At 37.4% G+C, this 26,971-nt stretch overlaps 1 protein-coding gene across 4 annotated transcripts in view; it reads right to left on the reverse strand.

Moving 5' to 3' along the window:
• The window catches only part of DNA2 (DNA replication helicase/nuclease 2), a 54,213-nt gene that overhangs the window by 12,732 nt on the left and 14,510 nt on the right, over nt 1-26,971 (reverse strand). For all 4 annotated transcript variants that reach the window (XM_025918156.2, XM_086679855.1, XM_086679856.1 and 1 more), the window contains 9 exons: nt 20,542-20,761; nt 14,342-14,459; nt 13,383-13,548; nt 10,642-10,836; nt 9,129-9,359; nt 6,834-6,950; nt 6,645-6,754; nt 5,748-5,857; nt 4,410-4,634 (listed from right to left, as the gene is read on the reverse strand). In XM_025918156.2, coding sequence (XP_025773941.1) covers nt 4,410-4,634; nt 5,748-5,857; nt 6,645-6,754; nt 6,834-6,950; nt 9,129-9,359; nt 10,642-10,836; nt 13,383-13,548; nt 14,342-14,459; nt 20,542-20,761 — 1,492 coding nt within the window. The remainder of the gene's footprint in view (nt 1-4,409; nt 4,635-5,747; nt 5,858-6,644; nt 6,755-6,833; nt 6,951-9,128; nt 9,360-10,641; nt 10,837-13,382; nt 13,549-14,341; nt 14,460-20,541; nt 20,762-26,971) is intronic.

The following is a 26,971-nucleotide window of genomic DNA, read 5'->3' on the forward strand; positions in this document are numbered from 1 at the left end:
TCCTAGCCAAATACCACAGAAAACACTGTGATCTTACATAACCCCCACCGATGCCAGCAAAGGCACCCCAATATCCTACTGAGGTAGTAACAGAGAAGCCAAGCAGGGAGCCAGGACTTTCATCCCTGCTAGTTGATAATAAGCGCTCACCATAAAATGTCAGTGGAGACCATGTGGGGAACCTAGACATCCACCCCATCCAGCAGGAACGAGGAGCCCCCACCCCATGTGTTAATAGAGGCTGAATGGTAACCTGCATTTCAGCTCTCACCTGGCAGCAATGAGGTGGCATACACTCCTGCCCTATCAGAGTAGTGTCAGAGGAAAGTCAGCTTAAACAGAAGTTTTAAATAATATAATATAATAGTGTTCTGGTTTCATCAAAACTAGGAAATCTAGGAAAATCTCAAACTGAATGAAAAAAAGACAGTTAATAGATGCCAACTCCAAGGATGAAACAGATGTTAGAATTGTATAACAAAGATTTTTTTAAATTTTTTAATGTTTTTTTATTTTTATTTTTTATGTTTATTTATTTTTGAGAGTGAGAGAGACAGAGCACAAGCAGGGGAGGGGGAGAGAGAGAGGGAGACACAGAATCTGAAGCAGGCTCCAGGCTCTGAGCTATCAGCACGAAGCCCTACACAGGGCTCAAACCCGGAACCGTAAGATCATGACCTGCACCAAAACCTGACGCTTAACCAACTGAGTCACCCAGGTGCTCCAAAAGTTTCTTTTTTAAGTTTATTTTTAAATTTTTTAGTAATCTCTACACCCAATGTGGGGCTTGAAATCACAACCCCAACCAAGATCAAGAGTATACGACAAGGATTTTAAAGCAGCCATGAGAAAAATGTTTCACTGAAAAGCTATGAACATACTTGAATCAAATAAAAAAATACAAAGTCTCAACAAAGAAATAGAAGATGAAAGCAAAAGCAAATGGAAATTTTAGAACTAAAAACACAATAACTGAAATTTTAAAATCATGGGGCGCCTGGGGCTCAGTTGGTTAAGCGTCTGACTTTTGATTTCAGCTAGGGTCACGATCTCATGGTTCTTGAGTTCAAGCCCAATATAGGGCTTCAAGCTGCCTATGTGGCGCCTGCTTGGAATTCTCTCTCTGTCTCCCCATCTCTCTCTGTCCCTTCCCTGCTCGCTCACTCTCTCTCTCAAAATAAATAAACTTAAAAAAAAAAATTTTAAAATCATGGAATAGACTCAATAGCAGGGGACAGAGGAAAAATACAGTGAACCAAGAGACAGAAAAACAGAAATTATACAGGCCAAATAACAGAAAGAAAACAGACTGAGGGAAAATAAATGAATCTAGTGGAACTATCAAAAAATCCAACATTTGTGTCTTCACAGTCCTACAGGGAGAAAATAAAAAGGAAAGAGCTGAAAAAGCACTAGAAGAAATCATGGCTGAAAAAGCAATCCTGTCTGAAAATGTCCCAAGTTTGACAAGAGACATTAAATCTATATTAAATCTATAGATTCAATAAGCTGTGAAAACTTCAAACGTGATAAATAGAAAAGAAAAAACACTACAATACACACCATTATTAAAATTCTAAAAACTAAAAGAAAAAAATCTGGAAAGGAGTCCAAGAAAATAACAACTTGCTATAGGGGAAAATATTCTAATTCAAATGTCAGCATATTTCTCATTAGAAATCACAGAATACTTAAAAAAAAAAAAAAATCATGGAATCCTTAAAAAAGTGGTAGAATATTTTTCCAGTACTAAAAGAAAACAAATTATTTACCCAGAATCCTATAAGTAACAAAATAATCCTTCAGAGATGAAGACATTCTCACAAGGAAGGAAAACTAAGAGAATTTGTTGCCAACAGACCCACTACCCTAAAAGAATGGATAAAGGAAGATCTTTAAACAGAAAGGAAATAATAAAAGAATGCAAATTTGGAGGGAACATCAGGAGAGAAGAACATAGTAAACAAAAATATGGATAAATACAATAGGTTTTTCATTTCTTCCAAATTATGTTTCATGGTTGAAGCAAAAATTAGAACACAGTCTGACACAGTCTATGTAGGAGGAATATTTAAGACAATCATAAACAGGAGAAGATAAGGGACATAAATGGAAGTAAGGTTTCAAACTTCATTAGCACTAGTAAAATGACATAATCAATGGACTTACGTTATGTATATACAATGTAATGCTTAGATCAACAGAGCATCCACTAAAAGCTATTCAAAGTGATACACACAAAAACACTATAGAGAAATCAAAATAGAATTCTAAAAAGTGTTCAAGTAACCCATAAGGCAGGAAAAACAAAACAGAATCAAAAAAGAGAGAAGCACCCAGCTGGCTCAGTCAGTAGAGTGTGTGACTCTTAATTTCTGGGTTATGAGTTCAAGCCCCATGTTGGGCAAAAGGATTACTTAAAAACAAAAACAGGAACAAAAACAAACCACTAAACATACAACTACCAAATGATCCAGAAATTGCACTCCTGGGCATTTATCCAATAGACTTAGGTTCACACAAAACCCTGTACGTGATTGTCTCCAGCAGTTTTATTCATAATAGCCAAAAACTATCCAGATGTTTTCAGTGATTGAATGGTTAAACAAACTGTGGTACATCCATACAATGGAACAATACTCCCCAGTAAAAAAACCCAACTATTGACACATTCAACAATCTGAATCTCCAGGGCATTAGACTAAGTGAAAAACACCAACCCCAGAAGATTACATATTATACGATCTCATTTATATAACATTCTTGAAATGACAAAATTGTAGAAATGGAGAACAGACAAGTGGTTATTAGGGATTAAGGAGGGGGTGGGGCAAAAAAGAAGTGGGTGTAGTTGTAAAAGTGCAACACAAGTAATCCTTGTGGTAAAGGAGCTATTCTGAAGGAGCTATTCTGTATCCAGACAGTATCAATGTCAATATCCTAGTTCTTTACTAGTTTTGTAAAATGGTGCCATTGGGCAAAGGATATACATGATGTCTATTATTTCTTACTACTGCATGCAAATCTATAGTTATCTCAAATACTAAGTTTAATTTTTAAAAAGTCAATCAGATATACATCTTAGCCACTTCAAAATTTTTCAATAACTGCTATAGACATTTGACAAAGGACTTGAAGGAACAGCCTATTACATTTAAGAGATTTTTTTTCAGACAAAAATATCAGTTAATTCCAGAGGGGCACCTGGCTGGCTCAGTAAATAAAGCATGTGACTCTTGATCATGGGGGTTGAGTTCGAGCCCCATCTTAGGGGTGGAGATTACTTAAAAATAAAATCTTTAAAAAAAAACAAAAAACAAAAACACTTCCCAGAAAAATATATACAAAACATTAAATAATAAAATAAAAACTAGGTTCTATATCAAAGTCTGGAAATACCTATAACAAGTCTGTTCATGTACCATTGCTTTGAATTTGAACTTGCTAAGAAATCCCGATTATTAGTAATATAGTAACATGTAATATAATAATGTGTTTGGTGTTCCTCTGGGTTTCTGGTACAGAGATCCTAAAACCCTTGGAATTTCCTGAGTGCAAGGGGTGAGAGGAATATCTTTTGTTATTCATAATAAATCCCTTTCAACCACACCTCAGTTTATGCTAATGATATGGGAGTTGGTGGCCAGAGGAACAAACCTAGAGATTAAAGAGTCAAAACTTTCAGCTCCACCCCCTCCCCTCTACCTCAGGGAAGGGGAGAGGGGTGGGGATTGAGCTAATCACCAACCACCAATGATTTAATCAATCATGCCTACATGATGGAATCTTCATAAAAACCCTAAACAAAGGGGTTTGAAGAGCTTTTGGTTTGATGAACACCTGGTGTTGGGAAGGTGGTTCATCTGCAGAGGGCATAGAGCTCCATGCCCCTCTCCACATTCCTTACCCTATGCATCTCTTACATCTGGCTGTTCCTGAATTGTACCCTACATAATACATCCAGTAATATAGTAAGTAAAGCACTTACTTGAACTCTGTGAGCCATTCTAGCAAATTCTCGACCCAAGGAGGGGGTCATGGGATCCGCAATTTATGCCTGGTTATGCAGATAACACAGAAGGCCCAGATTTACAACTGAGAACTGAAAGGGGCAGTACAATCTTATTGGGACTGAGCCCTAACCTGTGGAATCTGCACTAACTCCAGGTAGTTAGTGTCAGAAGTGTTTTTGAGTAGAGAGCAACAAGTTTTCCTTTATTAGGATATTTTAATCTAGAAGATGGGAGCCCTGAATAAGAAACCAGATACCTCGTCTCAGTTCAAAAGCAAACAGTAAATTATAAATTAATAAATTGGTCAACGTGACTGAATTTCCCAGAATGCCATTACTCCAATCACTCTAGCTGCAAAAATTACTGTTGGCATTATCATGCAATAATTGTACTTACATGACTATTGTAGAGTTCTTCTAGAAGAGCTAAGGATGTAATGGACTTGGATCGGCAAACTTCCTCCTCTGTGAATTTCTGGATGTCTAGATGTACCTTCTGAGTCTGACCCAAACGCAAAAATCCTATTTTAAACTTTGCTAACTTCAAAAGAATATTGTCAACAGCAGAGTGTGTATAGCTGGTCAACAAAACACTAAAACCACAGGCATAGAGAATTCTTACCTAATAGTGAATAAAAGAAAGGAAAATAGCATTATTTTTAATTCCAGATAATTTTTAACATGCTTATATTTTTCAAACAGAATCAGAAAACTTAATAGGAAGCATATCTTAAGAGCTGAGCCAAGGTAACTTTTTATTAAGTTAAAGTGTTTTATGACAATCACATGACATTATTGTTATTAAGGATATGTTAATAACATATTATTAGTGATAATAAAATTGAATACATATGAACTTTGAATAGTGCTTTGCACACAGTATTAATCGATAAATATTTGTTGCCATCATTTTGGTTATTCTAAGATTAGCACAGAAATTTACTGACATGGGGGGAGAATACCAGAAAAATCTATTTCAACCACTTCTATATAATTTATCATTTTTATTTACTTTATTGTTTAATGTTTATTATTAAATATTTATATTTATATATTTATGTATATTCTATAAACAATTATATTTATTATATAAATATTATATTTATAAATATTTTATATTTACACATATATTTTAAAATTTTTAAATATTTTTAAATATTTAAAATTTTTAAAATATTTAAAAATGTATAAATATAACATTACATTTATAATATATAAACATATCATATAATATTTAAATATACATAAATATTTATATTTATATATGAAATATTATTTTTGAGAGACAGAAAAAAAGTGTGCACACATGCACGCACATGCAAGCAAGGGAGAGGCAGAGATAGGGAGACAGAGGATCTGAAGCAGTCTCTGTGCTGACAGCAGAGAGCCTGATGTGAAGCTTGAACTCACAAACCACGAGATCATGACCTGGGCCCAAGTCAGATGCTTAGCCGACTGAGCCACCAGGCATTTTTTAAAGGGAAGGGAAGGAAAACATACAATGACATACATGCCACCAACAGAAAGAGATCTCAGACAATCCTAAATGCAGGAAACCTACATGATTACAATTTTTTGTGACTTAGTTTTTCTATTTCTCCTGTCATTCTAAAAGGTTAATTTGAAATGAAGACTTGATTTAAAATTCAGCCCTTTTGATAGCAGTCATCACACTGTCTGAACTGAGAAGCTGATTTAAATACTTAGTTTCTAAGCAAAAGAATAATAGCCTTACGAGAGTACATATGGTAGTTGTTTTTCCTGTTCCAGGCATGCCCACGATGAGTGTGTAGTCTTTTGAAAGAAGTACCTTTTTCATTGCTTGCCTCTGAGGTTTATTCAAACCTGCATTTAAATTTTAAAATAATGGGAAAAAGAATGTTGGATTTCAGTGAGCAAATTAACTAGAAGAAAAGTAGCCTTGGGGTGACTGGGTGGCTCAGTCCATTAAGCCCCGTCTACGGTTTAGGTCATAATCTCACAGTTTATGAGTTCAAGCCCCACATCGGGCTCTGTGCTGACAGTGCAGCCTGGAGCCTGCTTCAGATTCTGTGTCTCCCTCTCTCTGCCTCTGCCCTGCTCACTCACTCTCTCTCTCTCTCTCTCTCTCTCTCTCTCAAAAAAGAAAGCAGTCTCTATTCAAGTCTGTTCTTCAATACATCTGTTTGTCTCTTTCTTTTTCTTTCTTTCTTTCTTTTTCTTTTTTCTTTTCTTTTCTTTCTTTCTTCCCTCCCTCCTTTTTTAAATGTTTATGCATTTTTGAGAGAGAGATATAAAGCACAAAGAGAGGAAGGGCAGAGAGAAAGGGAGACACAGAATCTGAAGCAGGCTCCAGGCTCTAAGCTGTCAGCACAGAGCTCTATGAGGGGCTTTAACTCAGGAACTGTGAGATCATGACCTGAGCTGAAGGTAGATGCTTAACCGACTGAGCCACCTAGGCACCCTCAATAGGTCTTTTCAAAATAAGAAAATGTGACAGTGATGTTAAAGTGTATATGTAAACTGTTTCCTAAGAGAATCTGTCCAAAAATTATAACTGCAAGTTAAATAAATAACACGACAGACTATGACATACATTACATTATAAATACAACCAAGAACAATGGTAGAAGACATGCTCACTATCATATACCTTTCAGAATGCAGGCAACTGTATCCTTTGCATCATGTGGAAGAACAGAACTGAGGTAGGATATAAACTGAGGTTCACGAAAGTCAATGATCAAATCTCGAAGTTTCTGACTGACAAGGAAAAAACATGCTTTTAGCAATATTCCTTAGGAAAGTGGGGTAAATTTCAGATTTATTCATTGTTACAAACCTGACACGAGTATTTTCCATCAATTTAGAAAGATTTCCTAATGGGGTATCTATATCACAATTCTTTTCTTCCTGGTCCAATCTGAACAAAGTTGATTCTGGGAGTACTGACAAGTTCCTACAACAGCAAAACACATGTACATAAATGTTTTTCATTTAATACGGTCAGTCTATGTAAGAAATACACTGCTGTTTGCTAAGAGTAAATGGGCCAGAATAGCTATTAAAAATGGCTACTAGGCCCTAAAATTCATACTTGCCAATCAAAGACAATAGAAGAAGGGTGGACTGGCAGGAAAAGAGAGAAAAGTAGGGTACAAGACACTAAGGTCAAAGCAGTTAATCAGGAACCTACATCTGCTGACAATTCACTAGGCCTTGGTTTACAGTCTAGCCTGGGCTCACCACCCCCAGAAGGATCCTGAACACATGGCCCCTCTCTCTTCTAGCCTGGAGCACAGGTCTCTTTCCTGATGCCTTCTCCCACTCTTCCTCCAGCTCCTCAAACCCTAGGGTTCCTTCCATGGTCCTGTATACTGCTCTTCCTTGGAATTTCCCTTTGGTTCCAAGCCCTTATGTGGCTCTGACCTCATATTCCTCTTCCAACTGGTTGCTCATCCAAGCTTCAGGTTTGGATATCCAGCAGGCAGCAGTATCTTTCTACGTGGCCAAACCAAGGCTATGAAACTGAATATATTCAAAACTGAACAAATCTTCATCCCTGCTGAACCTGATCCTCATTCTGTGGTTCTGATCCCAGTTAATAGCACTTGCTTCTATACTACTGCTTTATTCTTCCCTCTCCCTTAACCTCACCCTCTTCCCAACCTGCATATTCAACCAGCATACATTGTAAAAGGAGAAAATGAAATGGTGAGAGCTCAGAATAAGCTTCATAGCTGACAAAGGGGGTCTAGCCTGGTTGTGAGAACTAGATCAGATTATGTCCACATAAGCATTATAAAACAGAACATGCTAGATAAATGTTTGGCAGTTTGGTAGCTCCTCAAAATATTAAACTCAAAATAGTGCACAGCCCAGCAATACCACTGGTAGGTACCTACAAAGGAAAATAAAAAATATATTCACATATGGGGCGCCTGGGTGGCTCAGTCACTTGAGCATCCGACTAGTTCAGATCATGATCTCACGGTTTGTGAATTCAGGCCCTTCATCGGGCTCTGTGCTGACAGCTCAGAGTCTGGAGCCTACTTCAGATTCTGTGTCTCCCTCTTTCTCTCTGCCCCTCAAAAATAAAGAAAACTAATAAAAAAATATTTAAAATATATATATATATTCACATAAAAATTTGTATGTGTATATTTATAGCAACACTAGCTATAACACCCAAAATGTGAAAACAAGTCAAATGTCAATCAGCTGATAAATGGAGGAGCAAAATGTGGCCTATCCACATAACAGATTATTCAGACATACAGAAATAAGGTACTGGTAAATGCCAAAACTTAGATGAACCTCATAAACATTATACCAAGTAAAAGAAACTAGGCAATAAACAACAACAACACATATTTTGATTCTATTTATATGAAATATCCAGACTAGATGCATCCATAGAGACAGAAAACAGAATAGTTGTTGCCAGGGACTGAGGGGAGATAGACTGCTTAATGGGAATGTTTCCTTTCAGGGTGATGAAAATACTAGATAGAAGTGACAGTTACACAATATACTGTGAATGTATTAAAGGTCACTGAACTGTATGTTTTTAAATGGCTAGTGGTTAATTTTGTGTTATGTGAATTTTACATTTTTTTTTAAGAAAAGGGAATGAAGTGGGGCACCTGGCTGGGTCAGTCGGCGGAGCATGCAACTCTTGACCTAGAGGTGGAGAGTTCAAGCCCTAGGTTGGGCATAGGGATTAGTTAAAAAAAAAAAAAAAAAAAAAAAGGAAGGAGTGGGGGAATGAAGTATTGACATGTGCTACTCCATGAAGATGAATCTCAATAACAGTATGCTACGTGAAAAATGCCAGTCACAAAAGACCACATATTGCATAATCCCATTTATAGGAAATGTTCAGAACAGGCACATTTAGAGAGACAGAAAAGAAACTGGTGACTCCCTAGTGTAAGGGGTGTGAATACCAAAGGGTACAAGGGTTCATTCTGGAGTAATGAAAATATGCTAAAACTGACTTTGATGATGGCTGCACAACTCTAAGGATATACTAAAAACCATGGAATTGTATACTTTAAACGAATGACTAGTATAGTATGTAATTTACATATCAATAAAGCTGTTACCCACCCCCTCCAACGGAACTTTTCATTACCTGTCTAATAAACAGGTTACTGATGTCATGTTAATCTCCTTCACATATCCCCTAGACAAAGCAAACAGTGTTCTCTCTTCTCCACTTAAAATAACTCTATCACCTGCCATTAGATTTGTGATAGGCATGGCACCATTTTTACGTTGAAAATTATGTAAATATTGCCCATCACAAACTGTCTTTACACGTTCTGTTCTAATCAGGTTTCCAATGCAGTTGCCACTCTCTTCCCTATGAAACAGAGAGAAAGAGAAAAAGCTTCCATTTACATCATATATATAAATACTGTATTTGCATTTTTCCACAATTTACTTGTTCCTCTGACCCCTGGAAGTTATAATGGTAACAATGAGTCCATCATTTTTACATTTTCTACAATCTACACTGAAGTGTTAGAAATGCTAAGGAAACATTCTGTTAGTTTTAAAATAATCTCTCACCAAACCATCCCTAGACAAGTGCGAGGAAGCACATCCCTTGTTGCACCCACAGGCTGGTTTCTCTGAACAACATGTATCAGCACTTCGAACTCTGAACAATACCTCAACTTCATATGCTGATACATGTAACATCACAGAAAACAAATGGTAATAAAGTTTCCTGAACCTGATGTGAAGAAAATAGTGCCTATTTCTTTAGTATTTATAAAAGGATTTGTAATTATTCTTATTAAAATAATGGCAAGCAAACTGATAATTCCACTGTTTCTAAGAGATAAGTATTAAGCATTTACAATCTCTCAGGCACTACTATTAAATGCTATACAACTTCAGAAGCTTGTTGGCATGTACACTTGACACATTCACTATACTTATGGAGTCTATCAAAAGCTACTTACACTTTATCCACTGTAATGACTCCTTGTGTTAAAATTTACTATTAAGAAAATGATTCAATTATTTCTAAAGTCACATTAAAATCAATATTCATTCTCAAAAGTTATAAACAAGTAGATCAAAAGCAACTAAATACTAAAGAAAAATACTATGTAAAGATAACAAAATTACTTATTTATAAGCAACTTGTAAAAAAAATAGATATCATAAAATGACTGACCAACTTTAGAAAATTTGAATCCATATTTATAAGCAACTTGTAAAAAAACAGATCTCACAAAATGAAAGATGGACCAACTTTAGAAAATTTGAATCTGTATCAGAACTTACTAAATATATAAACTTTATAAAATACTAAGTGTAACTTCATTAACTTGTACTCTACTAGGATGCTAAAATTCACCTTATGATATATTAAACTTTATGCTCTTTTCAATGATAAACAAGGACTTACCAATAATTTTTAAAATAAGATTTCTCAAGTCATATTTAACCTACTAAAAGTAACAATTGTGCTCTACTTAGAAATAATTCCTTCATAGCCATCTAGAGTTGGCATGAATATATGAAACTGCACATCTCTGAAATGTTATTACATATCCTGACATTTTTCCAAATGTCATCCCATTAGCTAATATAAGTTACTGACGTTTTACTGTATTAAATGGACCACTCACATTTCTGAAGCAGGCATTAACCATATATGTTGGTGATTCTTTTTATTATCCTTTGATTGTGACTCCAGGGTTAACATTAGACACCAAAGGCTGAAATACTCCAAGTGTGAAAGCTTCAGATGTTGGGTTTCTTCTTTTATTTTGGGCAGCATGCCAATCGGGACTGAACTGTCATCCATCTGTTGTTCAACTGCTCTAAAGATATAGCTCCAAGTCAGAGATGTATATAAAATATTAGACTGGCTAGCTATAAAAATGAGGCTATTTCTAAAATAAGCACATGTATATGATGATCACCATAGCTTATAACCAAAGCTCCTAATTTTCGTTAAAAGTCATTTCAACATGTTATAAGCAAAATGGCTTTTTATAAAACAAAATGCATAAGAAACCCAGTACTGCATTATTTTGCTTTTAAGGACTATCACCCTAACTTAAGTTTGGGATACTCTAGTTTTCATTCCTATGTGTAGCAAATCTTAGCTTTTTATACAATTGCATTTCTCAAAATCACAATATTGTACATCCAGCTCTGTATCATAAGAATGTCAACATAAAAACATGAAGAATTGTATGGAATATAAATTCTACTTAATACTAATTTTGGGATTATTATATAGAAAGAAATGTTATAGAGGCATACAAAACATAAAGAATAAAATAAGATTTCTTCTGCCTTTAAGAGATCATTTATTTGATAAAATACTTTTAAAAGTCCTTTATGGGGACCTGGGTGGCTCAGCTGGTTAAGTGTCTGACTTCAGCTCAGGTCATGATCTCAAGGTTCGTGGGCAGCCTGGAGCCTACCTCTGATCTGTGTTTCCCTGTCTCTGCCCCTCCCCCACTCACACTCCGTCTCTCCCTCTCAAAAATAATAATAATAATAAACATTAAAAAAATTAAAAAGTAAATAAATAAAAGTACTTTATGTGGGAGCGCTTGGGTGGCTCGGTTGTGTCCAACTTCGGCTTAGGTCATGATCTCATGGTTCATGGGTTCGAGCCCTGCAAACAGTTCTGTGCTGACAGCTAAGAGCCAAGAGCCTGCTTTGGATTCTGTGTCTCCCTCTCTCTGGCCCTCCCCTGGTCACGCTCTGTGTCTCTCTCAAAAATAAATAAACATTAAAAAAAAAACACCTTTATGTGAACAGACTGAATTAGAACTTTGGACTTAAACAAAAGAACTTTGGTCTTGCTTTGATATTGTTTCCTACTCTGTATTTACATCTAACTACTTTTTTGTGTCCTTCAAGATTTCCACTGGCCTACGAAGGTCCATAAGACACCTAATAAACTCCCCATACATAGAAAAATACACATATAGGCACCTGAAGCATGCAACTCTTTTTTTTTTTTTAATTTTTTTTTTTCTTTCAACGTTTTTTAAATTTATTTTGGGGACAGAGAGAGACAGAGCATGAATGGGGGAGGGGCAGAGAGAGAGGGAGACACAGAATCGGAAACAGGCTCCAGGCTCCGAGCCATCAGCCCAGAGCCTGACACGGGGCTCAAACTCACGGACCACGAGATCGTGACCTGGCTGAAGTCGGACGCTTAACCGACTGCGCCACCCAAGCGCCCCAAGCATGCAACTCTTTATCTCAAGACTGGAAGTTAGAGCCCCATGCTGGGTATAGAGATCACCTAAAAAAAAAAAAAAAAAAAAAAAAAATCTTAAAAAAAGAAAAGAAAAATAGACATCTATAAACAAAACAAGTCTGTTGAATCATACCAAAAGAAACAATTTCCCTGTTTTTAACTAGACAAGGCATGAAATTAAAATAGCAACTAAGAACTGGAAGATTTCTTAAATATCATTTAAGAAAAGTTACTTAGAATTCCTATACTAATTCCCTTTTTCTCTTTTTAAGATTTTTTATTTTGGGGTACCTGGGTGGCTCAGTCGGTTGAGCGTCTGACTTAGGCTCAGGTCATGATCTCACGGTTCGTGAGTTTGAGCCCTGCGTTGGGCTCTGTGCTGACAGCTCAGAACCTGGAGCCTGCTTCAAATGCTGTGTCTCCCTGTCTCTCTCCCCCTCCACTGCTTGCACTCTCTCTCTCTCAAAAATAAATAAACATTAAAATGTTTTTTAATTTTTTAAATTTACATTATTAGTTTTTTTAATGTTTACTTGAGAAAGAGAGAAGAGAGAGAGAAAGAGAGAGGACATCAGTAGGGGAGGGGCAGAGAGAGAGGGAGAAAGAGAATCCCAAGGAGGCTCCACTGTCAGTGCAAAGCCCGAAGTAGGGCTCAACTCCACAAACAATGAGATCATGACCTGAGATGAAATCAAGAGTCAGACGCCCAACCAACTGAGCCGCCCAGGTGCTCCAAAGATTTTTTATTTTTAAGTAATCTCTACACTCTACATGGGGTTCAAACTTACAACTCCGAGATCAATTCGCATGCTCCACCAGTTGAGCCAGCCAGACGTCCCTTAACCAGATTCCATTAAGTCCTAAAATTATTTCATTTCCCCAGAAACTATTTGCAGCAAAAATAAGTAACCACTTTTGGAAAAAGCTTAGAATGCATTCTATTATTCCCCAAGGAAAAAGGCTGCTTACAAAATATGAACTGTGCTTTTATTCCCCCTACTCTCTTCATTTTAGGAATACTACCCACAAAGAAAAATAACTAAAATGAAATCATCAATGCCAGACCATACAACAAAGTTAAATCCTTTTAAGTTGAGTAAATACTTAACTGGAACGAATACTTTTGGAAGGCAATGTTTTTACCTGCTATAAAGAGCACAGTTGCCAACATGTGAACAGTATTTACAAGTTTGCTCTTCCTCAATTATTTGTGGCAAAGGAGCAAGGTTTGTCTTCTCCTTTCCAACAGAAGATTTGCTAATACGGTTAGACAAAGAGAATGCCATCTGGTTTCTTAGCCTTAATAATTCTATGGGGGAAAAAGGGGGGTAGTTTAAGAATTAAGTAAAGCTTATTACATATCCTTCTCACATAAAGCTTTCAGATTTAAAAACATAAAATAAACAACATTCGTATTTCCCATTACACTAGAATAACCACTGTTAACAAATTGGCATATATTTCCTTCAACTTTTGCTCACTTGATAAGTTCTTTTAAACAACCTGGGGCGCCTGGGTGGCGCAGTCGGTTAAGCGTCCCACTTCAGCCAGGTCACGATCTCGCGGTCCGTGAGTTCGAGCCCCGCGTCAGGCTCTGGGCTGATGGCTCAGAGCCTGGAGCCTGTTTCCGATTCTGTGTCTCCCTCTCTCTCTGCCCCTCCCCCGTTCATGCTCTGTCTCTCTCTGTCCCAAAAATAAATAAACGTTGAAAAAAAAAATTTTTTAAATAAAAAACAACCATATATCTCATAAACAGTAAATATTGTGAAGTTGGTATTTATAATTAAATTTTAAGGATGAATACAGCTATCTAGAATGTCTCATATAAATATAAGACAGGAAGCTTAAAATAAATTTTTGAACAATAAAACTTTAAAAGGTTAATGTTTTCATCTATATAGTATATTGTTCAAAGTCTTTTAAAAATATACCACAATCAATCAATCAATGAATCAATCAATCCACAACTACACATTACAACCTGTATTAGGCCTAGCAAATATAGTGGATACTGCCAGGTATATACACAGATTGCCAAAGGTTAAAGGAAAAAAACAAACAAACAAAACCCAGGGAAGTAAATTGAGAGAGAACAGCTCAACCTCTTTTATCAAGATGTTTGGCGGGCACAGGGTACATGTGGCCAGTCTTGAGGTAAAGGAGCAGGCCGGCCTCTGGATCAGCTCTCCTCTCTTGACTTAGCAGTGTGTACAGAACAAGCTGTGAAAAAACATTGTACATTTTGTCAAATAAAACTTGAGCTCTCATATTTCCATGCATGTTTAGCAATCAACACATATTGTAATTTTAAAATCAAAAGGTCAATGAAGTTATTTCCATTTTGAAAACAATACAAGGCAAATTAGTAGAGGTTAACAGGATAATTCAATGACAAATATTTAATTTTCACAACATGACCACTGTTTATACTTCTCAGTTTTACACCAAAAAGAGATACATAGAATTTTTCTTAGTAAATATTTAGATTTCCAATAAATTAAAGAGGGAAATTAACCAAACTATATTTCACATTCTGAAGTTAACAGACTTTAGACACTATTTTCCCTGTTTAAAATAAGTGAACTAAATAAAATAAATAAAATAAGTGAACTAAACACAAAAATGCGTATTACTTATGTCATAGTTACTGGGACAACTAAGTGAGACTAACTCTACAGTGTTCACTGCTTTTTGCAGAGCATGAGTCATTATTAACTGTGTTAAATTTATGTGGTGCTCTCCTGGGAAACCATCTAAGACAAGTTAGAAACAGCTGGTTTACAGTTCGTGAAAACACCTTAGCAGTAATGGCAAGTCATTCAGTCACAGACACCCTACTAACAAGTTAGCTTGTTTTCCAAGAGATTTCCAAGATGAAAATGTTGAATGATTTGTCTTTAAATCATTCTAAAATACCAACACCAGTCATTGTAATTAACATGCCTACATAGGTCATATTATAATTACATTCTTGTTTTCTAAGCTATATTTAAAATATAATGGGGCACCTGGCTGGCTCAGTCAGTAGAGCATAAGACTCTTGATCTCGGGCTTGAGTTGGAGCCCCCCATTGCATGTAAAGATTACTTAAAAATAAAATATATAGGGGCGCCTGGGTGGCGCAGTCGGTTAAGCGTCCGACTTCAGCCAGGTCACGATCTCGCGGTCCGTGAGTTCGAGCCCCGCGTCGGGCTCTGGGCTGATGGCTCGGAGCCTGGAGCCTGTTTCCGACTCTGTGTCTCCCTCTCTCTCTGCCCCTCCCCCGTTCATGCTCTGTCTCTCTCTGTCCCAAAAATAAATAAAAAAACGTTGAAAAAAAAATTTAAAAAAAAAAAATAAAATATATATTTTAAATTTTATTTATTTTGAGAGAGAGAGCATGCACACAAAAGCTGGGGAGGGGCAGAGAGACAGAGACAGAGAGAGAGAGAGAGAGAGAGAGAGAGAGAGAGAGAGAGAGAGAATCCCAAGCAGGCTCCTGGCTGTCAACACAGAACCTGATGTGGCGCTTGATCCCAAATCAAGATGCCCTTACATAATATCCTGATGAAGGGCTGTTGCTTCAATATTTGAGCCTATGAAGCATGTTTTGGGAGGCAGTTTTACAAACATACTACTCGTGTTCGTGTTCCCTGATACAGCATAGGTACCAAATAAAACTTTTGAAAAACTTTTTAAAATTAAAATGAATCCATAAGTGACAGGGTAGAGCCTTGGGGCTGTAGACCAAGGGAGTCATCTGAAATTGTTTCCTTCTGTGATATTTTTCCCTCCAAAGGAACTGAGGCAGAAGGAAGGAATATAAAGAACTCTGATGCTGGAACTTATTAGAAGGGAAAAGTATCTGAAATGACATTTTCTTATATTGTAACAAAAGGAAATTGGGTTGAAATTTTACAGTATTATTATAATTCAACTGTATCACAAGTTAAACAGGTTTTTTTTTGTTTTTTTTTTTATAAGCTGGTTTAGATATCATAGCTCCATATAATATTTTTCCTTTAAAAAATGTGTTTTGGGTGCCTGGGTGGCTCAGTCAGTTACGCATCTAACTTTGGCTCAGGTCATGATCTCATGGTTTGTGAGTTTGAGCCCTGCATCAGGCTCTGTGCTGACAGCTCAGAGCCTGGAGCCTGCTTTGGATTCTATGTCTTCTCTCTCTTCTGCCCACCCCCCCACCCTGCCCCCATTCATGTTCTGTCTCCATCTCTCTCTCAAAAATAAATAAACATTACAAACATTTTTTTTTTTAAATGTGTTTTAGGGGTGCCTGGCTGGCTCAGTCAGCAGAGCATGTGACTCTTCATGTCAAGGTTGGGAATTCAAACCCCATGCTGAGAGCTTACTTTAAAAAAATAACAAAATTGGGGCTCCTGGGTGGCTAAGTTGGTTCAGCATCTGACTGGCTCAGGCCATGATCTCATGATTCATGGGTTTGAGTCTCACATCAGACTCTGCACTGTCAGCACAAAGCCTGTGTGGGATTCTCTCTCTCCTTCTTTCTCTGCCCCTTCCCTGCTCTTTCTCTCTCTCAAATAAATAAACTTAAAAAAAAAAAAAAAAGACAAAAAATAACAAAATTTAGGGGGGCCTGGGGAGCTCAGTTGTTTGAGCATCTGACTCTTGATTTCTGCTCAGGTCATGATCTCATGGTCCATGAGATCGACCCCACGTGGGGCTCAGTGCTGAGTGTGAAGCCTTCTTGGGATTCTCTTTCCCTCTCTCTCTGCCCCTTCCCCACGTGCTCTCTCCTGCTCTCAATAAATAAACAAACAGAAAAAAAAAAAAAGAAAAAAGACATGAGTTTTGGTAACATCCATTTATAAAGACCTTCCTTAAATTAAGTTAGTCTATAACATGAGCTTTTTCTGCATTACCAAAGTGAAACAGTCAGATCTTCTAAGAGGGGATATATATGTCTTTCCTCATCCCCAATACCTATATAACTCAATGGTTTACTATAATTTCTTCAATGTCTCTTTTTTACTTTTTGTTGTTGTTGTTAATTTTAGAGAGAGAGAGAGGGAGAGAGAGAGAGAACGCACACACATGACTAGGGGAAAGTGGCAGAGGGAGAGAGAATCATAAGCAGGCTCCATCTTCTGCCCAGAGCCCAACCTGGGGCTCAATCCCACGACCCTGGGGTCATGACCTGAGCGGAAATTAAGAGTCAGATTCTCAACCCACTGAGCCACCCAGGCACCTCTCCTTCATTCTTTTTTTTTTTCAACATTTATTTATTTTTGGGACAGAGAGAGACACAGCATGAACGGGGGAGGGGCAGAGAGAGAGGGAGACACAGAATCGGAAACAGGCTCCAGGCTCTGAGCCATCAGCCCAGAGCCCGACGCGGGGCTCGAACCCACGGACCGCGAGATCGTGACCTGGCTGAAGTCGGACGCCCAACCGACTGCGCCACCCAGGCGCCCCTCTCCTTCATTCTTGAATAGTGAATATGCAATATAAATTCCAATATTTTTAAAAAAAAAAATTTTTTTTTTTAACGTTTATTTATTTTTGAGACAGAGAGAGAGCATGAATGGGGGAGGGTCAGAGAGACAGAGACACAGAATCTGAAACAGGCTTCAGGCTCCGAGCTGTCAGCACAGAGCCCGACGCGGGGCTCAAACTCACAGACCGCGAGATCATGACCTGAGCCGAAGTCGGCCGCCCAACCGACTGAGCCACCCAGGCGCCCCATAAATTCCAATATTTTGGTTTGAGCCTTGCTCTAATCATTTTCCTCGTGTTTTAATACAAGAAATACTATTTTATTCTTAAAATTCTTCTTGTAGCTTCTCTTCTTGCAAAGATAAAAGTTTCAACTGACTAAAATTAATTTCAATTAATATTCTTTGTATACAATAATATTCTTGAAGGTAAAGTCAGAATGGCAACCTTAGAATGTCTTTGAATCTTGACAACTTTAGATGCTAAAATGCTTTTATATTTCTCTTCCTTTTAGCAATCAAAAGTGATTTCAATCAAACTTGTCATTAAAAAAAAAGTAAAATTTTCGGTCACATGTACATAGAACACTTTTTTTCAAATCTCTGACTTCAAAAACAGCTTTTCTTATATATTGGCATGATTTTCCTTCCTCAAGAGAGCTTTAATCTTTAATTAATTTAATCTTTAATTCATTATTTTAGCCCTTCCTGTATTGCCAAAGTGAAAAGTTCAAGTCTTCTAATAGCAGAAATCTATTTTTTCCTCTACCTCCAATATCTGTAAAACCCAATAAGGGGTGAAACACCAATTCCCAAATGGAAAAGCTTGCATGGGAACATTTGGTGATGGGTATACAATTCAGAATGGTGAGACAGATTTAATGAGAAAAAGTCCCTTTAATCGCTGATTAAGTATTTTGAATCTGAACAGTACTTTATATAAAATCTGTTGAAACTAAAAAAAAAAAAAAAAAAAAATCTGCTAAAATATCATGTAAAATTCCAAGGGCAAAAGGAAATTTAAGTTATATTACAAATGCTATGTTATTATATTATTTATTCCCATAATATATATTATACCATAAAAATACAATAATAGTACTATCTTTTAGTTTTACCTTTGTTGGTATAAAACTGTCTAGAACATAAATAAACTTAAAAAAATATTTGGGGCATCTGGGCTCAGTCAGTTAAGCATCCAACTCTTGATTTTGGCTCGGGGCATCATCTTGCAGTTGGTGGGTTCAAGCCCCACACTGGGCTCTGCACTGATAGTATGGAGCCTGCCTGGGATTCTCTCTCCCCTTGTCTCTCTCTCTGCTCCTCCTCCACATGTGCGCGCTCTCTCTCTCAAAATAAATAAATAAGCTTAAAAAAAAAACACAACTGTTTAGAATATGCCACAGACTGCCAATGTGGAGATGGGCAGAGGGAATGAAAATAATGAGAAAATTGGGAGGGGCGGATGGGCTAAATAGGTAAGGGGCATTAAGGAATCTACTGAAATCACTGTTGTACTATATGACAACTAACTTGAATGTAAATTTAAAAAAATAAATTAAATGAAAAATAAAAAAAATTTCAAAAAGAAAATAATTAGAAAACAAAATAAAATTTCATGTTAATTGCTTTAAGTCATTATAAATAATATAAATTCCAGATCGTTTTGGAAGACAATAAAAGACTGTTGGGTTTATACATACCAAATACAAATCCATATTACTTTAAGATTTCTCAGAAACTTTATTTTTTTTTTTTTTAATTTTTTTTTTCAACGTTTATTTATTTTTGGGACAGAGAGAGACAGAGCATGAACGGGCGAGGGGCAGAGAGAGAGGGAGACACAGAATCGGAAACAGGCTCCAGGCTCTGAGCCATCAGCCCAGAGCCCGACGCGGGGCTCGAACTCACGGACCGCGAGATCGCGACCTGGCTGAAGTCGGACGCTTAACCGACTGCGCCACCCAGGCGCCCCAATTTCTCAGAAACTTTAATACACTAACATGCATCATTACATCTTCAAATATACTTGGTTTCTGCAACTTTTATCACCAAAGAATTATTTTTTTAGGAGTATCTGTTTCATAGTTTGGCAGCATAAACTTGGCAACACTGGCCTACAAATTCAGCTATCATATTTCTTTGCTGGGGAAAACTTTCTGCTATAGCTATGTATACATTTATAAACAAATTGAGTACTCTGGGTACGTCCCAAATTGAAAAGGACTGAGGGGCTCCTGGCTGGCTCAGTTAGAAGAACATATGACTCTTGATTTAGGAGTCATGAGTTTGAGCCCCATGTTGGGTGTAGAGATTATTTAAAAAAAAAAAAAAAAAAAAAAAAAGTACTATATGAAACTTAAATAACAATTATACAAATTGAACCAAAATATGTAAGCAGACCTACATTTTTTTCAGACCTATTTTTTTTTTTATTGTTTTAATGTTTTATTTATTTTTGAGAGCGAGAAAGAGAGGGAGACAGAGTATGAGCGGGGAAGAGGCAGGGAGAGAGGGAGACACAGAATCTGAAGCAGGCTCGAGGCTCTGAACTGTCAACACAGGGCCCGCATGGGACTAGCACCCACAAACCATGAGATCATGACTTAAGCTCAAGTCAGACGCTTAACCGACTGAGCCACCCAGGCGCCCCAAATATATATATTTTTTAAATGTGTATTTATTTTGAGAGAGAGTGCAAGTGGAGAAGGGGTAGAGAGAGAGAATCTCAAGCACGACACACGACTTGATCTACAAACCATGAGATGACTTGAGCCAAAATCAAGAATCAGACACTTAACCAACTGACCCACCCAGAAACTCCCAATTTTCTTATTAAGACTTATACCCACCTGACTACGATGTTCAATAGAATTTAATTCTTTGCCAGTTTTAAGTTCCAAAGGCATTATCTTATATTTCGTTTTATATCCTCGATGTATTTTCACACCAACTGTGACATCTATTTTGCCTTTCAATCCAAACCTAGGGGACCAAATGCTTTCTTCAATATCCAATGAATTTATGACTTCAATATTACATGTTGAATTATTGTTACTACCATCACTTGGCCTAAAAAACAAAACACAAAAATACTTAATTAGAACACTCAGCTCGTTTCTCATATGCTGGCATTAACTTCATTTTACAACAGAGAATGTGGGGATGGGAAACCATCCACATACCTTTATAGCAGTGATTCTCAAAGTGTGGCTCCTAGACTGGCAGCATCAGCATCACCTGGGAACTTGTTATAAAAGCAAATTCTCAGGCTCCACTCCAGACCTACTCAATCAGAAACTCTCTAGGTGAAGCCAAGCAATTTGTTTGCCAGTGATCCTGATGCATGCTCAAGTTTGAGATCTGCTATCCTATAGCCTCTAACTAATGTAATTTAAATTTTCTTAATGTTTATCATCTATCCTTTTCAGTTCATTTCTACTACAATCTTCCTAACTTGGGCCTTTAAATTCCCCAGTCCTAGATTACTACAGAAGTCTATTTAGACTATGGAAGCCACAATACCAATCTGAATATTCTGGTATACAATTATTACACTGATTAATATAAAATGGCTTGAATATGGTTGCACCCAGGGTAGCAAAGGTGTGTTCTTCATTAACACCATATTAAACTGTGTATGAGCTACCTTTCCCCATCACCTATGCAGTGTGTGTCTTGATTATCCAACACTTTACCGCTATACTCCCCACAACTATCTTCAAAAGGACCTCATGTGCTCCTACATTTCCTCATTGTTTTCTTTACTTAATCATTAAATGAATCCATCTCTGTCACTATCGATATTTAAAACTAAGTACTCAGCATTGTTGTTTGTATTACAAGAGGTTGAGTTTAATATCTTAACTGTTAAAAAAGCCAAGAGCACAGGAAGGAGGAAAAAAAAATCTATAAACATCAAAGGAATTAGGGGATGAAAATAACTTTCCAAGCCTCTTATACTTTTCTTAGATCTAAGATTTATTTTCAGAGCAGTAAGTTATTCTTCAGGAGAAAAGTCAGATAAGCACTAACTTTTATTAATCCTATTTCAGACTCAAAGCCAAATAAGATATTAAATCTAATGGAAATCTTACATGAAAAGGAAAATTTTTCTAGTAATAAAATGTAGTTTAAGGGCACCTGGGTGACTCAATCAGTTAAGCAGTCTTAATTTCGGCTTGGGTCATGATCTCACAGTTCGTGGGTTTGGGCCCCACATGTGGCTCTGCAATGATGGTGCAGAGCCTGCTTGGCATTCTCTCTCTCCCTCTCTCTCTGCCCCTTCTTGGTTCACAGGCTCACTCTCTCTCAAAAAAAAAAAAAATTTTTTTTAAGTATTTTATGACATATAAAAATTGAGATTTATTATAACCATCAGAATACATGATTTAGTTGACTCTGGTTTACTAATTTTATGTTATTTATTTACATCAGCAGCTATTTCTTAACAAATGAGAATATTTTTTAAGAGAAAAATTGCCACCTTCAGTCACTTTTTTTTTTTAATTTTTTTTAACATTTATTTTTGAGACAGAGAGAGACAGAGCATGAACAGGGGAGGAGCAGAGAGAGAGGGAGACACAGAACCCGAAACAGGCTCCAGACTCTGAGCTGTCAGCACAGAGCCCGACGCGGGGCTCGAACTCACGGAACGTGAGACCATGACCTGAGCCGAAGTCGGATGCTTAACCGACTGAGCCACCCAGGCGCCCCCTTCAGTGACTTTTTTAGCTGTTTCAGGATGCTTCAAATATAATCTCCAGGTATGTATGAAATTCAAGAAAGCTACAACTTATCTGAAATTTCTTAAATATTATTGTTTTCTCTATCCAAATGTTATCTAATCGTGTTATATATTCAAATATGTGGTGAAATAACACAAACTTTATTATTCACAAAATGTTACATATATACTTAATAGAAGATAGGTAATGAAACTGTTAATGTTGCTAATAAAATTCATTCCCCTAGAAAAAAGAGTAATGTGATTTTACACCTAGATCTGTGGAATAAATGACAGTATTTGAATTCAACTACTATGATTTTAATCAACATAATGCTATAAAACTCCTTCAAGAAAGACCTGATGGAGAATAGAGTATCATGAAAATGAAGAAAATATACATTTACCACCAATTGATGAGAAAGTTGTCTCTTTGAAAGGCTTTTAAAGGTCTCATTCTTGGGATGCCTGGGTGACTTAGTTGGTTAAGCATCTGACTTTGGCACAGGTCATGATCTCACGGCTTGTTAGTTTGAGCCCTGCATCAGGTTCTGTGCTGATAGCTCAGAGCCTGGAGCCTGATTCAGATTCTGTGTCTCTTTCTCTCTCTGCTCCTCCCCCGCTCACACAGTCTCTCTCTCTCTCTCTCTTTCTCAAAATAAACATTAAAAAATTAAAAAATAAATAAATAAAGGACTCATTCTCTGTGCTATATACTAAATTTTTTGTTGTCGTTGGTTTTGTTTTGTTTTGTTTTGTTTTTTTAAAGACTGGCTATAAACTGCTGGGAAAAGGGCACAAGCTAAACTACAGAGGAGCGCCTTCTTCACAGACATATAAGATTCCATTAGAAATAACTGAGACAAAGAAAAATCTTATACCAAAACACAGAGATGAGAACACTGAGCTGGGAATCTTGGTTCCTACTATAGACTCAACTCCATCACTGTTTTTCATATAAAACCTAAACAAGTCACACTACATTTCAAGTCAAAGACAACTCTGAATCCCACCCTTTCCCCAGCTTCCTGATATACTTCTTCCAGCCTACCAAATCCCTTGTTGATCCATCCTAATCCCTCAGCCTCCTTTGATGGAGTCTACTCATCTCCCCCTCTGTCCTTACATAACACACCCTTACCTCCCAGAGTTCTGTGCCTCTTCTGTTGCCCTGCATGTTTTCTTTGAGCAATGCCCTCCACTCCTATGTTTTCAACTACCAGCAACAGAGTTTTTGAGAGAGTTAGTCTCCCTGTAACACTAGTACCTAGCATAATCCTGAGCACAGACACAGCATATGGAATACATGTTTGCTGAATAGGTTAAGTCCATGAGTCTATGAGAAAATGCAGCTTATGACTGCAAAAACAATAAGTTTTAACCAAAAGAAAAAACATGGAGACAAAATGCTAAAACAATTAAAGAGTAAAAGAAAAGCTAATATCTGAAACAATCATGAAAATGGATATTCACTACAATTTTAACTTTCAAGCAAATTTAAAGAACTCCAAAATAAACAAGAAAGGAAAAGAAAGGTGTGTAGTGTGGGAGGGTAAATAAGGATAAAGAAAGAATTAGGAACAAGAGAAATCAAAAATTCAGCTTGTAATTATTACAGAAAATCAATAGAGACCAGAATGACAGAAATACTACAAAACAATGCAAGGAATCAAGAAAAGAATGACTGGGGCGCCTGGGTGGCGCAGTCGGTTAAGCGTCCGACTTCAGCCAGGTCACGATCTCGCGGTCCGTGAGTTCAAGCCCCGCGTCAGGCTCTGGGCTGATGGCTCAGAGCCTGGAGCCTGTTTCCGATTCTGAGTCTCCCTCTCTCTCTGCCCCTCTCCCGTTCATGCTCTGTCTCTCTCTGTCCCAAAAAAATAAATAAACGTTGAAAAAAAAAAAAAGAAAAGAAAAGAATGACTACTTAATAAACACTTAGTTGTTTATCACAATGAAGACTAAAGTACCAAGATCCATGCCCCATCCTAGACACAGGCAATCTGCTCCAAAGAAATAACAAAGAATGAAGCATTTATAAATTTATAAAAAACACTACAAGGAGAGGCTGGGGGTTGGGTGGGGGACACCTGGGTGTTGGACTTTGGCTCAGGTCATGATCTCACGGTTCACAAGTTCGAGTCTCACATCAGTCTCGCTGCTGTCAGCACAGAGCCCACTTTGGATCCTCTGTCCCCTTCTCTCTGCTGCTGCCCAGCTTGCATGCGCTCTCTTTCTCAAAAATAAATAAACATTGAAAAAAAACAAAACACTACAAGGGGGCACCTAGGTGGCTCAGTCAGTTAAGCATCCTACTCTTGATTTCAGCTCAGGTCATCATCCCAGGGTCGTGGGATTGAGCCCTGGAGTCTGCTTAAGATTTTCTCATTTCTTCTGCCCCCCTCCCTGCTCAAGTGTTCTCTCTCTCTAAAAAAAATTAAATTAAATGTAGTTTATTTTTAAAGTTTAATTTATAAATAAATATGTATTTCAAAATCAAAAAAATAATAAATAAAATAATATAAAAATCTAAATCCTGGCAAACTGATTGTGGTAATGGTGCACAACTTTACAAATATACTGAGAGTCACTGAACTGTAAATAATAATAATAAAATAAATAAAAATAATTAAAATCCTGCTGGCAGATATAGGATTTCTTAAATTATCATTTTTTTTTAAAGCTTATTTATTTATTTTTGAGAGACAAAGAAAGAGGGTGAGCAAGGGAGGGGGCAGAGAAAGGGAGGGAGAGAATCCCAAGCAGGCTCCATGCTATCAGCACAGAGCCCAATGCAGGGGGAAGAGCAGAGAGACAGAGACGAAGAGAAAATCCCAAGAAACTTCTGCGCTGCCTGACTTGGGGCTGGATCTCACAACTGTGAGATCAAAACCTGAGCCAAAATCAAGAGTCTGACACTTAACCGACTGAGCCACCCAGGCACCCCAGACACAGGACATTAAACATTACTAGCAACCTTCTAAAATGATTACAAAATTCTCAGAGAATTCTAGCAATATGTAAAATGTTGTAAAATTTCTAAATATCTTTGATGAAATAGTCCACTTCTGAGATTTCAATGCCAGGAAATAAGTGTTCTCATAGTCAACCCTTCCACTAGTGTACCCTCATTCCTTCTCCATACTCAAGACATAACTGAACTCTCCCATCTCTCAGGATGAATTCTGCCTTCTCTGTGGAACTCTCCCTGTCAGCATATGAACATGTCATACTTCCCATCTTCAAAACAACAGCAAATCTCTCTTAACCTCACATGAGCCTCTGCCTACCATTCCATTTCTGTGTGTTCTTTCATAGAACAACCTCTCAGTATGGTTGTCTAACTCCCTGTCTCCAAATCCTCCTCTACCAGTCTCTCTTGATGCCCTTCTAAACACACCTGCTCCCCTAGAATCACTGCTGACTATTCTTTCCCTCTTACTCCACATCCAATCCAAAATCTATCAGTTCCACCTCTCAAGTCTGACCAAAATCCAACTGATTCTCATCACTTCCACAACTCTCACTGTGGTCTAAGCCACCGGCTTCTCTTACTTGGATTCTTGAAAGAGCCTCCAAATTGGTCTACCTCTGCCCTTAGCCTACATCATAGTCCCAAAAAAGCAGCCAGAATGAGCCTTTTAAAAGTAAATCTGAGCAATGCATAAACTAGTACAGGGGTTAAGTCACACAGCTAAATTGTGGCAAAACTGGGATTCACATCTGGTCTCAGTATCTCCTTTTTTCTTTATTAAAAAAAAATTTTTTTTTTAATGTTTATTTTTGAGAGATAGAGTGCAAGAGGGGGAGGGGCAGAGAGAGGAGACACAGAATCTGAAGCAGGATCCAGGCTTAGAGGTGTCAGCAGTGCCTGATGCAGGGCTTGAATCCATAGAAATGCAAGATCATGACATGAATCTAAGTCAGACACTTAACCAACTAAGCCAACCCAGTCACTGCTGTCCTTTGAACCAGGGAACCTCAGAAAACAAATTGATCAAAGGAACTGACGGTTCCCAAGATTTCTGTTGCACAAGTCTTAAACAAGTTATTCAGATCACAAAATGTCCTGAGATAAAATACTAAGAATATTGAAAACAAATATTAAGAATATTAAGAAAAAGTTAAGAATATTTACATGAATGGAAGCCGTGCCTATTCAAAAAAAAAAAGAAAAAGAAAATGTTGCTCATTTAAAAAAAAAAAAGTTAAATCAAAACCCTCTGTGCAAACTCTCCAGTGGCTTCTTATCTAATCAGAACAGCAGCCAAAGTCCTGACATGGCTTCTTCCAAGGCCCCAGGAAAGCTACTTCTGCTCCTTCCTGTCTCACTCTGCTCTGGCCACCCTGGCAAGTGTGCATCACCCAGGGCTTTTACCTGGAACGTTCTTCCTGGACACAGCTGCACGGTTACCTCCTTGATTTCCTTCAGGCTTCACCTCAACACCAGCTTATTACAGAGGCCTTTCACAACCATTCAGTGGAAACATGTCCCACCACCACCACTACCAACTCCACTTTCCTTCTCACATTATTCCACACTGCATTTATCACAATCC

The sequence above is a fragment of the Puma concolor genome, chromosome D2 (assembly GCF_028749965.1).
Source record: "Puma concolor isolate L17-30 chromosome D2, mPumCon1.1.hap2, whole genome shotgun sequence".
In the NCBI taxonomy this organism is placed as follows: Eukaryota; Metazoa; Chordata; class Mammalia; order Carnivora; family Felidae; genus Puma; species Puma concolor.